The sequence below is a fragment of the Culex quinquefasciatus genome, chromosome 2, assembly GCF_015732765.1.
Source record: "Culex quinquefasciatus strain JHB chromosome 2, VPISU_Cqui_1.0_pri_paternal, whole genome shotgun sequence".
NCBI lineage: Eukaryota > Metazoa > Arthropoda > Insecta > Diptera > Culicidae > Culex > Culex quinquefasciatus.
In genome coordinates this window covers 200,907,402-200,922,090 of record NC_051862.1, presented here as the reverse complement: position 1 = coordinate 200,922,090, position 14,689 = coordinate 200,907,402, and the positions used below count along the sequence as shown (strand labels likewise).

The following is a 14,689-nucleotide window of genomic DNA, read 5'->3' as shown; positions in this document are numbered from 1 at the left end:
CTATTTTTAATTTTTTTATTTTTTGATATGTTTTAGAAGACATAAAATGCCAACTTTCAGAAATTTCAGGTTGTGCAAAAATCACTGACCGAGTTATGAATTTTAATCAATACTGATTTTTCAAAAATCGAAATTTTGGTCGTAAATTTTCAACTTCATTTTTCGATGTAAAATCAAATTTGCAATCAAAAGTACTTTACTAAAATTTTGATAAAGTGCACCGTTTTCAAGTTATAGCCATATTTAAGTGATTTTTGAAAATAGTCGCAGTTTTCATTTTTAAATTAGTGCACATGTTTGCCCAGTTTTGAAAAAATATTTTTGAAAAGCTGAGAAAATTCTCTATATTTTGCTTATTCGGACTATGTTGATACGACCTTTAGTTGCTGAGATATTGCAATGCAAAGGTTTAAAAACAGGAAAATTGATGTTTTCTAAGTTTCACCCAAACAACCCACCATTTTCTATCGTCAATATCTCAGCAACTAATGGTCCGATTTTCAATGTTAATATATGAAACAATTGTGAAATTTTCCGATCTTTTCGAAAAAATATTTTTGGAATTTTCAAATCAAGACAAACATTTTAAAAGGGCGTAATATTGAATGTTTGGCCTTTGTGAAATGTTAGTCTTGATTTGAAAATTCCAAAAATTTTTTCGAAGAGATCGGAAAATTTCACAAATGTTTCATATATTAACATTGAAAATCGGACCATTAGTTGCTGAGATATTGACGATAGAAAATGGTGGGTTGTTTGGGTGAAACTTAGAAAACATCAATTTTCCTGTTTTTAAACCTTTGCATTGCAATATCTCAGCAACTAAAGGTCGTATCAACAAAGTCCAAATAAGCAAAATATAGAGAATTTTCTCAGCTTTTCAAAATATTTTTTCAAAACTGGGCAAACATGTGCACTAATTTAAAAATGAAAACTGCGACTATTTTCAAAAAGTCACTTAAATATGGCTATAACTTGAAAACGGTGCACTTTATCAAAATTTCAGTAAAGTACTTTTGATTGCAAATTTGATTTTACATCGAAAATGAAGTTGAAAATTTTACGACCAAAATTTCGATTTTTGAAAAATCAGTATTGATTAAAAATTCATAACTCGGTCAGTAATTTTTGCACAACCTGAAATTTCTGAAAAGTTGGCATTTTATGCCTTCTAAAACATATCAAAAAATAAAAAAATTAAAAATAGTGTTTTTTGTAAATCAAGTTTTAGTGATAAAGTTAAATAAAAAATCACCAAATTTTTTTCCGTATTATTTTTTCCAGTGTAGTCCGTATCCATACCTACAACTTTGCCGAAGACACCAAATCGATCAAAAATTCCTTCAAAAGATACTGATTTTTGAATTTTCATACATCATTTTTGTATGGACAGCTGCCGAATTTGTATGGAAAATTATATGGACAAACTAATGATGCAAAATGGCTTCTTTGGGCATACCGAAGGCACCAAAAAAGTTTCAGTCGGATTAAAAAATACAAAAAAAAATCGAATGACCGAAATCCTAGAGAACTGCTCATAAACAAAAATTCGAACCAAATTTACCAGATTTCTAGCTTTCTTTGAAAATCCAAGCTGGAAACCCCGATACGACCGAAAATAAATCTTTTCTTTGCACAATTTGTCGTGAAAATACAGCAACACATTGCCCGGATACGAATTTGAGCATCGAACAATGAAATACATGGAATATTTAATAAATAAGCTGTTTATTACCCAATGGGTTCCGAAAATTATTTTTTCAATCTTATGCCACATCACACTATAACATTAAAGAATCTATCACATTGTAGAAAACAGTTTTCTGAACAAGTACCATAAAAAAAGTTTCAGTATTGGTTCAATATAAGCAGAGATATGCCCAATTTCTTGAAATAAATAGTGCCTTTTTTTTTTAATTTAATTACCTTTCACATGATTGGTCTTCAAAAAACCAACCCGGATTTCGGTATACCCCGCAAATAGTCGGGAAAGAGCCCTTCTTTCACGGTGCCAAATATTAGACATACCGATTTTTTTTATCATTAGCTTGTTCTAAAAAACACACCGTAAAGTACTTTTTGATTGCAAATTCGATTTTTCATCGAAAAATTAAGTTGAAAAAATTTTGCGACCAATATTTCGAATTTTTGAAAAACATAGTGTTGATTCAAAAGTCATAACTCGGTCAAAGATTGTTTGCCCGATCTGGAAATTTCTGAAAAGTTGGCATTTGATGTCCTAAAACATATCAGAAAATAAAAAAAAATAAAAATAGTGTTTTTTTTTTTGCAAATCATGTTTTAGTGACAAGAAGTTAAATAAAAAACTAACTTAATCCACCTATGTGGTTGATGCCTTCCTCACTTTTTACCAACAATGGGTAATATGAGTGGTTTGGACACATATTTCAGCTATTTTTTTAGGTCCAAAAAAATAAGTACTCAGATATAACTTAAGTGGTCAGAACACGAGACAGAGTTGTCAGATCATCAATTTTGTGGACTCGTTAGAAAGGATTTTCGATTACCTAACCAACAATGGGTTGGATGATGGATCCGGACATCGTTTACATGCATTTAAGTGAGACCCGGCTTCAAAAAAGTACATAAATATCACTTAAGTGGTCATAACTCGAGACAGGGTTGCCAGATCTTCAATGTTGTGGACTCGTTGGAAAGGTCTCTCGATTACCTAACCAACGATGGGTCGGATGATGGATCCGGATATAGTTTACATGCATTTAGGTGAGATCCGGCTTCAAAAAAGTACATAAATATCACTTAAGTGGTCAGAACTCGAGACAGGGTTGCCAGGTCTTCAATGATGTGGACTCGTTGGAAAGTTCTCTCGATTACCTAACCAATGATTGGTCGGGTGATGGATCAGGACATCGTTTACATGCATTTAGGTGAGATCCGGCTTCAAAAAAGTACATAAATATCACTTAAGTGGTCATAACTCGAGACAGGGTTGCCAGCTCTTCAATGATGTGGACTCGTTAGAAAGGTCTCTCGATAACCTAACCAACGATGGGTCGGATGATGGATCCGGACATCGTTTACATGCATTTAAGTGAGATCGAGCTTCAAAAAAGTACATAAATATCACTTAAGTGGTCATAACTCGATACAGGGTTGCCAGATCTTCAATGATGTGGACTCGTTAGAAAGGTCTCTCGATTACCTAACCAACGATGGGTTGGATGATGGTTCCGGACATCGTTTACATGCATTTAAGTGAGATCCGTCTTCAAAAAGTACATAAATATCACTTAAGTGGTCATAACTCGAGACAGGGTTGCCAGATCTTCAATGTTTTGAACTCATTGGAAAGGTCTTTTGATTACCTAACCAACCATGGGTCGTATGATGGATCCGTACATAGTTTACATACATTTAAGTGAGATCCGGCTTCAAAAAAGTACATAAATATCACTTAAGTGGTCATAACTTGAGACAGGGTTGCCAGATCTTCAATGTTTTAGAATCATTGGAAAGGTCTTTCGATTACCTAACCAACGATGGGTTGGATGATGGATCTGGACATAGTTTAAATGCATTTAAGTGAGATCCGGCATCAAAATTCCAGCACCCGATTCGCAACTTTGACACTTTTTTATACGTAACTTTTGAACTACTTATCGGATCTTCAAACAATTCAATAGTGCAGCATGGGGCACCAAACCGGACCGAATGCAACTTGTTTGACTCAAATCGGATCAGCCAGTGCCGAGAAAACTTGGCAAGAATTTTGAGCACCAAGGGGAATACGCACACACATACACACACACACAGACATTTGTTCAGTTTTCGATTCTGAGTCGATAGGTATACATGAATATAGGTCTACGAGCTGTTTTTCAAAAGTTACTTTTTCGAGCAGGATTATAGCCTTACCTCAGTGAGGAAGGCAAAATGTATTATTTTTTTTTTCCAGTGTAGTCCGTATCCACCTAAAACTTTGCCGAAGACACCAAATCGATCAAAAAATTCCTTCAAAAGATACAGATTTTTGAATTTTCATACATCATTTTTGTATGGACAGCTGCCAAATTTGTAAGGAAAATTATATGGACAAACTAATGATGCAAAAAGTTGAATGACCGAAATCTCAGAGAATTGCTCATAGACTTTTATGGCTTACTTTAGGTTTTAAAATGTTACTAGGGAGGCTAAAAAATGTACTTTTTGCTCTAGAGTTTAGTAAGATAAGAAAAATGGTTTTTGGAAAAACAAATCTAAAATATTGTCTAACCTTATTATAATATTTTCGAAAAATACGGTATTTTGTGAAAATTTTTGTATTTTCAAAAAAACTCTAATAAGGTCAAAATGTTGAACATAATTCGCTTCGTACCCGTGTTATCAACCCATGTTTTTAAATTATGAAAATTTGAGTATTTTCGAAAAATACGGTATTTTGTGGAAATTTCAGTTTTTAGAAAAAAACACTAAAAAAGTGAAAGATCATACCAAATTTCGCTTCGTTTGATACCTATTGCAAATAATAAAAATTTGAGTACTTTCGAATAAATAAGAGTACACAATTTCGCTTCGTTTGATACCTGAATAGAAAATTATGAAAATTTGAGTCTTTTCGAAAAATATGGTATTTTGTGAACCATTTTAAGTATTTATACTTTGAAACATACTACATTTTCAAAAAAAATACATTCTTAGTAAAGATTTTGAAAATTTTACATGATATGGTTGAATTAAATCGATTTTAGAAACATTTAAAAATGAGTTATCGTGCATTATCGGCGATTAGATTATTAGGTTTATTTTTTAACATTGGAAAATTCGATGATACTGAGAAAAAAACATTTTCACAAAATTAAACTTTAAGAGGCAGTAACCAGATATGATTTATATTCGGATCGATTAAGTTGAAAAAGAAAATTACAGCAAACTTTCTCAGCTCTTTAACCCTCTAACGCCCATGGTTACTCCAGAGCACCACTAATTTTTGTCTTCAAAATTAAATTTCTCTGCAACCATGCAATTTTTCAACCTGGTTCAACCTGCATTAGTTTGTATAGAATGTTAACATATATCCATTAAAATTTCATCCAATTTGGTTGATCCAGTTACCAGTAATATAGAAAAACGTAAAAAATCTCGTTTTTGCTCTGGGCGGGAAGGGGTTAAAATATATTTTTAGATAGGGTGCTTTTTGTATTGTAAACAAAAATTACCAGATTTTGTAAACATGCTCAATTTCGATTTAAGAAAGAATATTTTATGTTTTTGAATATTTTGCATACTAAACTTGTTATATTTTGAACACAAACGTACAGGTTTTATGTGAACTGCTTTAACTTATAGAAAATCAATAGTTTGCAATAGAAAAAATATTTTTCTTAGGATTTCTTCAATATGTTGAAAGGGGATCAAGTTAAGCCCAACATTTAACCCTCTACAACCCAACCCCGCCTTTAGACGGGCTTCGATTTAAAAAATCGCCAAAAACCATTTTCAACCAATTTTTTATCTTTAAAAAGCATAGGAAAGAAGAACTCTTAAAATTTTAGAAAATTTATGAGTTGGAAGTTTTAGTTGTTTTATGTAAATTTGCCAATGTTTTCAAAAATGTATTTTTTTTTATTTGTCAACTTTGGCTGTGTTTTTACTAACATTTCCTATATTTTAAATGAAAAGAAGTATGCAGTATTTTTTCTAGTGTTCGGCGACTATGCGTCTACGCATTTATTTACAATTTAAATAATGGTGCCATTTTATAGCAGAAAATATGAAAAACAAGAAAATTTAAAATTTAAAAATGGCTATAAAACATGAAAAAATTCGATAGGCAAAATGTAATGATAGGAGGTGGTAGAATAGGCCAAATACTACCAGAAAACAAACTTAAACTAAACAGGATAAATCGTGGGATAAATGCAAATTAAAATACTAAAAATGAAACAAGACAAAGCATAAAACAAGAGAAGTAAAGTTTTTCGTAGAACAAAATGACCTCCTGAACACAGGAAAAATAAAAATTGTTGAAAAAAAATTTGGGCAGTAGAGGGTTAAAAGAAGCCGGTAAAAATATATTTTTCAAAACGCTTTGCTTTGCATAGTTCAATGTTTAAGCTTTCAATTCATGAAAAAAATCATATATGACCATTAAAAAATATTTCTGGAGTTTTTTTTTTGAAAAGGTCCAATAAACCAAATTTTCAGTTTTTGCTTTTTGGGTGTTTTTTAATACCCCTGCCTCAAGGCGGTTTCAAAAACACCCAAAACGCAAAAACTGGAAATTTGGTTTATTGCACCTTTTCAAAAAAAACTCCAGATTTGTAGTTGTGTCTTCCATTATATAATTTTCTTGAAGTATTAGAAGGCATAAATATGTTTTTTCCAGATTCTGTTGATTATCCGATAACGCCGCAAGTCGTCACCCGGAACTTCCGTCAGATCGAGAGCGTTCCGTTTTTCGGCAATGCGATAGGCCCCCAAAACCAAAGCTAAAAACTCGATTCGCCACCTACATCCGAGTAGGAGAACTTTAGTGCAAGGTTACGTTTACGTTTTTGCGCGATAAGTGCAAAGGCGAGTGAAAACTATTTTAATGCTTTTTAAAAGAAAATTGATCTTTTGGAATAAAATAAAGTTAACAGGTGGTAAGAAATAAAAAGTTCTATCGATTGACTTTTTGATTTTTTTGCTAAGTTGTTTTTTTCATTGAAAATTCTGAGATCCGGATTGAAAACGCGAGAATGAGGTTAGATTTCAAATTTTGAAAATCATTCCAATTAGCATTTTTCAAGCAGAGCTTTGCCTTTATGATTGAAGTGACTTTATAAAAAAATTTGTTCACTTGAATAATCTACATTCTCAATTGATTAGTTAGGTTTTGGTTGATTAAAACATTCCCTTATTTTGAATCAGATAATGAACAGGTTAAATCGGCCATCACAAAAATATTTTCGTTTATATCAATTAAGCTATTTATTTCTTACCTGAAAATGGTATAATTTGCTATTAATGTTGATTTTATGATGAAATAAAACAATTTTAAATTGCAAACCAACTTACGCGCTGTAGGTTATAATGAAAACATCACCTCAAGTTTCAGCGCCCTCTAGTGGGGCGTAATTATGACGTTTGATTGCCTATCCCAAACGCATGTGTTGGTCTCCTCTCGCAGCGAGCTTCCCCAATCGATGAAAACAATTCGCGGAAAAGCGAGACGGAAAAACAACATTCGCGACTTTGCCATCCTGTTCTCTCGCTCAGAGCGAGTTTTTCCATGCGAAAAAAGTTCTAAGAGCAATCCTCTCCGAGAGAGCGGGGAAAACAGACAAACTTTGAAGGAATTTCGCCTCGCAACTGTCTGCTGCTTGAGGGGTTCGGGAAAGGAAGTGGAAGCGCAACGCACACAGGAAAATTCGGTGTGGGGAAGGTCGGAAAATGACAACACCGATGAGAACGAAAGGGATTCTGAGAAACGACCGCGAGATCTGGAGGGAGAGTTTGTGCTCTCGTGATATGGATGGAGGGATGTTCAAGTAAAGCGGTTTAAATAATTCTGGTTTGAATTTTTGAATGTTTTGAATATTTTGAATATTTTGAATATTTTGAATATTTTGAATATTTTGAATATTTTGAATATTTTGAATATTTTGAATATTTTGAATATTTTGAATATTTTGAATATTTTGAATATTTTGAATATTTTGAATATTTTGAATATTTTGAATATTTTGAATATTTTGAATATTTTGAATATTTTGAATATTTTGAATATTTTGAATATTTTGGATATTTTGAATATTTTGAATATTTTGAATATTTTGAATATTTTGAATATTTTGAATATTTTGAATATTTTGAATATTTTGAATATTTTGAATATTTTGAATATTTTGAATATTTTGAATATTTTGAATATTTTGAATATTTTGAATATTTTGAATATTTTGAATATTTTGAATATTTTGAATATTTTGAATATTTTGAATATTTTGAATATTTTGAATATTTTGAATATTTTGAATATTTTGAATATTTTGAATATTTTGAATATTTTGAATATTTTGAATATTTTGAATGTTTTGAATATTTTGAATATTTTGAATATTTTGAATATTTTGAATATTTTGAATATTTTGAATATTTTGAATATTTTGAATATTTTGAATATTTTGAATATTTTGAATATTTTGAATATTTTGAATATTTTGAATATTTTGAATATTTTGAATATTTTGAATATTTTGAATATTTTGAATATTTTGAATATTTTGAATATTTTGAATATTTTGAATATTTTGAATATTTTGAATATTTTGAATATTTTGAATATTTTGAATATTTTGAATATTTTGAATATTTTGAATATTTTGAATATTTTGAATATTTTGAATATTTTGAATATTTGGAATATTTGGAATATTTGGAATATTTGGAATATTTGGAATATTTGGAATATTTGGAATATTTGGAATGTTTGGAATATTTTAAATATTTTAAATATTTTGAATATTTTGAATATTTTGAATGTTTTGAATATTTTGAATATTTTGAATATTTTGAATATTTTGAATATTTTGAATATTTTGAATATTTTGAATATTTTGAATATTTTGAATATTTTGAATATTTTGAATATTTTGAATATTTTGAATAATTTGAATATTTTGAATATTTTGAATATTTTGAATAATTTGAATATTTTGAATATTTTGAATATTTTGAATATTTTGAATATTTTGAATATTTTGAATATTTTGAATATTTTGAATATTTTGAATATTTTGAATATTTTGAATATTTTGAATATTTTCAATACCTTTGACAGCCATTACCCCAAGTCCCAAGAGTGAATGTCACCAACCCTACGACCTTAAAGTTTTAATCAAATAATCAAAAATCGATGATGGATTTCAAATTCCAAGCAAAAATGTAAAAAAAAAACAAAAGAACCACAAAATGCTTTGAACATGATATCAGTGCTAGTGTCAAAATGTTGTGAAATGTTTTAAAATTATGTTTTTAAGCCTAAACCATTCAAAAATACAAAGCAAAGCAATGCAATCAACTTTAACGACCCCCGGGTCTTTTGTGGGCTCTGTTGCAAGTTTCTGCTCATTTCTAGGCGTCCGAAGGTTATGTGTGGTGAGTCACCCAAAACCTCTTTTACACAAATGGACCGACGTTTTAATTCCCCATCCGATAGAAGGCCAGGAGGATAAGGCGGGAATCGAACCCGCGCCCCATAGCAACTTAGGGATCGGCAGCCGAAGCCGCTAACCACTGCGCCACGAGGCCCTCCATTCAAAAATACATAATTACCTAATTAAACGTTTCACAATGTATGAACACTTTATCCATTAAAGCTGATTTTTTAATGAAAACTATGTATCTGTCAAAATTACAAACTTGAAATAATATTTGCAATGGCCTAAAGACAATTATGAACAAAACTACAAATGTAACTTTTCCATTTTATCACAAAAAGAAATACATGTATTTTTTAAGTTTGTGATAAGCCTAAAGAGCAATATTTGAGGTGAGGAAAGGAGTGAACAAAAAAATGATGTTGAAAACAATCTGCGATTTAAAAAAAAAATAAAAATAGGCCAGCAGAGGTCTGGAAGACGAGATTGGGTCAACCTTTCTGCAATATCAATATCCATATCAATCCTGCTGACAGTAATCTAAATTTTTATGAACAAATAAAATCTATTGTAAGTTTTAGTCATGTTTTTTTTTTAAATTACAGATTTGAACAGGACATTTTTTTATAAAACCTCTAAACATTTTTTGTATTTTTGAAGTACCTTTTACCAAACAATATCTCGGAAACGTTGCATATTAATAATTGAAACCATTTTAAAAATTAAAATTTCAAAATTAACCATTCCGTAAGAATATCCAAACGCCATAATACAAAATCTAGCAACACTGCTCCTCACTCCCCCGATTGGTCACCCTATCGCGCACGCATCTACATGTCAAAAATTCCAAAACAGTAAACAAACGCGTGTGCACGTTTGCAGCAGCAGCAGCTGTTTGTGGCACTTTCTCCGTGCGGAGTCAGTTTCGGTTCCAGTCTTGTGTGTAGAAGCTGAACACTTTCCCTTCCCCGCTGACCATGAAGTGCCACTACGAAGTGCTGGGGCTGGCGCGGACCGCCGAGGATGACGAGATCAAGAAAGCGTACCGGAAGTTGGCGCTGAGGTGGCATCCGGACAAGAATCTGGACAATGCGGAGGAGGCGAACCAGCAGTTTTTGTTGGTGCAGGCGGCTTACGATGTGTTGTCCGATGGGCAGGAACGGGCCTGGTACGATAACCATCGGGAGCAGATTTTGAGGGGTGGTCACACGAACTATGAGGACAATTCGGTGGATTTGTTCCAGTATTTTACGACGTCGTGTTATAAGGGTTTTGGGGATGATGGGGGTGGGTTCTATGCGGTTTACGCGGAGGTGTTTCACACGATTGCGTCGGAGGAGATTGAGTTTTTGGACGATGAGGATGATTTTGAAGGGATTCCACGGTTTGGGAACTCGGGGAGTGATTATGAGACGGAGGTGCGGCAGTTTTACGGCTATTGGGAGGGATTCTGCACGAAGAAGAGCTATGCATGGTTGAATCCGCATAATATTGCGGAGATTCGGGACAGGAGGATTTTGAAGGCGATCGAGAGGGATAACAAGAAGGTTCAGCAGAAGGCGCGGAAGGAGAGGAACGAGGAGATTCGGTCGTTGGTGCTGTTTGTGAAGAAGCGTGACAAGAGAGTTCAGGCGTACAAGAAGCTGCTGGAGGAACGCGCCGAGCAGAACCGGCTCAAGTCGGCGCAAAATCGGTTGGAACAGATTCGGCGAAAGCAGCGAGAGATTGAGGAGCAGCAGCGAAATTCGTCGAACGTGTTCAATGAAGCGTACGAGGAGCAGTTGAGGTGGGTGAAAAGGGGTTGAAAAGCGTTGAACTCAGCTAATTATTTTGAACGATCTTCCAGGAAATTGGAAGCCTCGTACGCCGACGCTTCGGAAGAGTCCTCCGATGATGACACGGGAGGTGATCCGGCCGTCCAAGCAATGGGTGACGCCATGAACGGTCTCATCATCAGCCAGGACGAAAACGGCGAGGAGAGTTTCTACGTTGACGATCTGTACTGTGTGGCGTGCGACAAGATGTTCAACAACAAGAAGTCGTACGAGAATCACGAATCTTCCCGGAAGCACAAGCAGAACGTTGAGCTGCTGCGGGAGCAGATGCGCAAGGACGATGACCAGGCGGCGGCCAATGGCGACGCGGTGGAGACGGAAGAGCCTGAAATCGAAGACGCTTCCGAGTTGAGCGAAGAGGAGGAAGTCGTGAAGACCAAGTCCAAGAAGGGAAAGAACAAGAAGAAGCCTGCCAAGCGAGTGTCAATCTCGGACGAGGCGGAGGAACCTGCGCTGGATATTCCGCTGCCGGGAACGTCGCGCGTCGAGGACAGTGACGATGATTGGGCTGGCGGTTCTAAGAAGAGCAAGAAGGGAAAAGGAAAGTCCAAGGATTCTGGGGCGGCCAAGGCTAAGGCGGTTAAGGAAGTAAAGGAAGAACCTGCTCAAGAACCTCCGGCGGCTCCTGCGGAACCCGCGAAAGAAGAAGTTGAGACGGAATCTGAACACAAATGCGTAACTTGCAATGAAAAGTTTGGTTCTAAAAATAAACTTTTCAACCATCTCAAGCAAACCGGTCACAGCGTTTATGTCGATAAGCTGAAAGGTGCTCACAAAGGGGACGGAGAGAAGCCGAAAGGTGGCAAGAAGCGAAAGTAGTGATGTTACTTTAGTTTGTAGTGCTACATTAATTTTCATGTAAATAAATTACACATCGTGTATAAAATAAATTTCACTTTCATTCGCTTGTAAAAGGTTGTGATAAACTATTTGTAAGGCGAAATTCCTTTTGACCAAATTGACTCTTCACGAGTCGAGTTTATTAAATTGAAAGAAAATTATCAGCAAAAATGTCTTCTTACCCATTCTAAGCACGAACGGCGACCGAAGGAGCGGCAGCCGGAACAACGTTCTCGTAATCACGCGGCGCGAAGAAAACATGACGCTCAACGCCGTCCTTGTTGATGATTCCGATGCGGCACACACCACCGGAGCTTCCGTCGTGGTACATCGCGTGGAAGATGGACTTCTTCACGAACTCCATGCACTCATCCTTGGCCATTCCCTCACGGTAGTGCTCCTTCACAAAGCCATAAATGTACGAACTTCCCGAACCTCCGATGGTGACACTTTGCCGAATCTGCATACCTCCCACCGGGACGGAATAAACCTGACCACCGTTCTTCTTGTCCCAACCGGCCACAATGATACCCGCTACCAGCGAGTCACGGTAGTTGTAGCAATACTGACGGAACTCGTGGGCCGCATCCGAAACCAGCGGTTCCTCACCGGTTTGATTCCTGAAATAAATCAACACTTAAAATAACCCCCAACATCCAACCAAACCAACCACCCATACTCATGATAGTTCAGCGAGTAAGCCACAATATCGGCAATGGCCTGCGTGTCCGCGGCCGACCCCGACCGGCAGCAGTAAATCTTATCGGTCAGCTTGGTCAACTTGTCGGTGACGCGGTTCGCGACGTACGTGCCCGTACTGGTGCGCGAATCGGCTCCAATCACCACACCGCCGTCGAACTCGACCGCCATGATGGTGGTCTGCAAAATTAGAAATGAGTTAAAATCCGGAACATCACCCGGAAAAGAACGAATCGTGAGACAGCAAAACAAAACTTGCTAACCTAACCTAGAATGAGTTGAGGGATTTGAGTTACTTACACCGGTGCTGTGGTGGGCGTTTCTCCAGTCGTTTGAGTAGTCCATGTCCATTTTGATTATAGGTAGTATTTCTTGACGATTAAACAACCTAAATTATGCGAAATTTCAGTTGATTTTCTTGAAAAACTCAATAAACGATCAGCGACTGAAAACTGTTTACGAGAAGCCAGCCGAAAATGACAAGGCGATTTGCAATTTTGACGTTTTCTCGCTTCTCTTTCTCCACTTCTTTCGCTATCGATAGGGTGACCGATTGGGAAAATAAATGATTTTCTAGGGGTTCAACAATTTTAAAATATAAGGCTAGTATGCAGATCGGAAGGAAAGGGGTCAAGAAACAGCTTTACGAACAGCAGAACAAAGGAGAGGGAGCGATTTCTTGGGGCTTTTCTTCACCCTCTCTGACTTGCTTTCGCTACCGCTGCTGCCCATTTGAAATTTTTCTTGACCGATTCCTTCCGAAGTGCGTACCTTACAATAATCGTTAAAAAAGTTAAAAAAAAAATCGAAGAAAATTTAAGAAATAAATAGATAAATTGAGTCCTAAAATGAAGCTTAGATTGCTGATATTATTGTTTACAGCGAAAAAGCTTATTTTTCTGAGTACAATGACCCTTTGTACGACCACAAAGAGTTTAAAATGGATTTTTAAATCAATTTTGAAAAATTAACCTCGCGGTCCTTCTTGACAGAAAAGCTCCTACTTGACAGCTCGTTCCAAGGGGACCATAATTGAACCATCAAAAAAATGTTGTCTTGTCAACATTTTTTTTTTGCATTAAAATGAAAAAAAGTGATCAGAAATGGTTTTAAATCGTGTTTTTTACCGTTGTACATAAAAAATGATATAGGGCTTTAGTACCCAATTCTAACAAAAAATGGCACAATGCTTTCCCCAGACCCTTTTAAGCCTCTAAATAAACTCTTAATTTTAAAATTTTGAATTTCTAAAATGAATTAATCAACATAAAAAATCCTAAATAATAATATTGTTGATCAATCAGACATGCTAAATATGACATGCTAAATATGATTTTAATCGCAGAAAAATGCATTTCTAATTGTTTTCAGTTGGTTAGAATTTTATTCCCTTTAAAATTGTTAAGTTTATTGAAAAAAAAATTTTGCCCTGATTCTTCGATCCGATTTTTAAGGAGGGAGCGACATAAATTTTTTAAAATGTTAATGCAAAAAAAAATATTGACAAGACAACATTTTTTCGATGGATCAACTATGGTCCCCTTGAAACGAGCTGTCAAGTAGGAACTTTTCTGTCAAGAAGGACAGCGAGGTTATTTTTTTCAAGTTGATTTAAAAATCAATTTTAAACTCTATGTGGTCGTATTAAGGGTCATTGTACTCAAAAAATAAGCTTTTTCGCTGTAAACAATAATATCAGCAATCTAAGCTTCATTTTAGGAACCAATTCTTAAATTCTTTAAAGCTTTTTTTGTCACCATTTACAGAAAATCAGATAGCTTTGGATTATTTTTAGATCAGAACAAAGTTTGATGATTTGATTATCCAGCGAGAATTTTCGTTATCCAGAGTAAAATTTTGACTGGGACTTTGGATAATCAAGTACGAACTGCATTTAGATTTTTGAAATCGCCAGATTTTTAAATTATTTAATTTTTAAATTAACGAGTTTTAATTTTTTTAAATCTATTTGTTTTTAAATTTTAAAATTTAGACCTGAATTTTCAAAAAAAAATTATTCACTGATGGGAAAATGATTCTTTTGACCAAACGAAAATTATAGGCTAGTTTGGAAATTTTCATATTTGGATCAAAATTTGACCCAAATATATTTAATATGACCCATCAGGCCTGAAAGGGTTAACTAGGTATTTTATCAGTGATCCACTTGTCTGTGAACAAAAAACTTTC

The 14,689-nt window shown here is 34.6% G+C and overlaps 2 protein-coding genes across 2 annotated transcripts; one reads left to right on the top strand and one right to left on the bottom strand.

Annotated features, from left to right (window-relative positions):
- The first annotated feature begins 9,983 nt into the window (after positions 1–9,983).
- LOC6036124 (dnaJ homolog subfamily C member 21) lies at positions 9,984–11,873 on the top strand. The gene is made up of 2 exons (XM_001846165.2): positions 9,984–10,911; positions 10,972–11,873. The coding sequence occupies exons 1-2, from the start codon at positions 10,103–10,105 to the stop codon at positions 11,777–11,779; spliced, it is 1,617 nt and encodes a 538-aa protein (XP_001846217.2). The 5' UTR covers positions 9,984–10,102; the 3' UTR covers positions 11,780–11,873.
- Positions 11,874–11,903: 30 nt separating this feature from the next.
- LOC6036123 (proteasome subunit beta type-6) lies at positions 11,904–12,998 on the bottom strand. Its single transcript, XM_001846164.2, has 3 exons — positions 12,800–12,998; positions 12,480–12,679; positions 11,904–12,420 (listed from the first exon to the last, which is right to left on the bottom strand). Exons 1-3 carry the CDS (start codon positions 12,848–12,850, stop codon positions 11,988–11,990), a joined length of 684 nt encoding a protein of 227 aa, XP_001846216.1. The 5' UTR covers positions 12,851–12,998; the 3' UTR covers positions 11,904–11,987.
- Between the last annotated feature and the right edge of the window lie 1,691 nt (positions 12,999–14,689).

Bases quoted from the DNA above. Each gene is read 5' to 3' on its own strand.
- LOC6036124 (XM_001846165.2), top strand. From the start codon at position 10,103: ATGAAGTGCCACTACGAAGTGCTGGGGCTGGCGCGGACCGCCGAGGAT. The intron at 10,912-10,971 runs GTGGGTGAAAAG...ACGATCTTCCAG, and splicing joins GCGTACGAGGAGCAGTTGAG to GAAATTGGAAGCCTCGTACG.
- LOC6036123 (XM_001846164.2), bottom strand. From the start codon at position 12,850: ATGGACATGGACTACTCAAACGACTGGAGAAACGCCCACCACAGCACC. The intron at 12,680-12,799 runs GTAAGTAACTCA...CTAATTTTGCAG, and splicing joins ACGCCCACCACAGCACCGGT to ACCACCATCATGGCGGTCGA. The intron at 12,421-12,479 runs GTATGGGTGGTT...GATTTATTTCAG, and splicing joins TACTCGCTGAACTATCATGA to GAATCAAACCGGTGAGGAAC.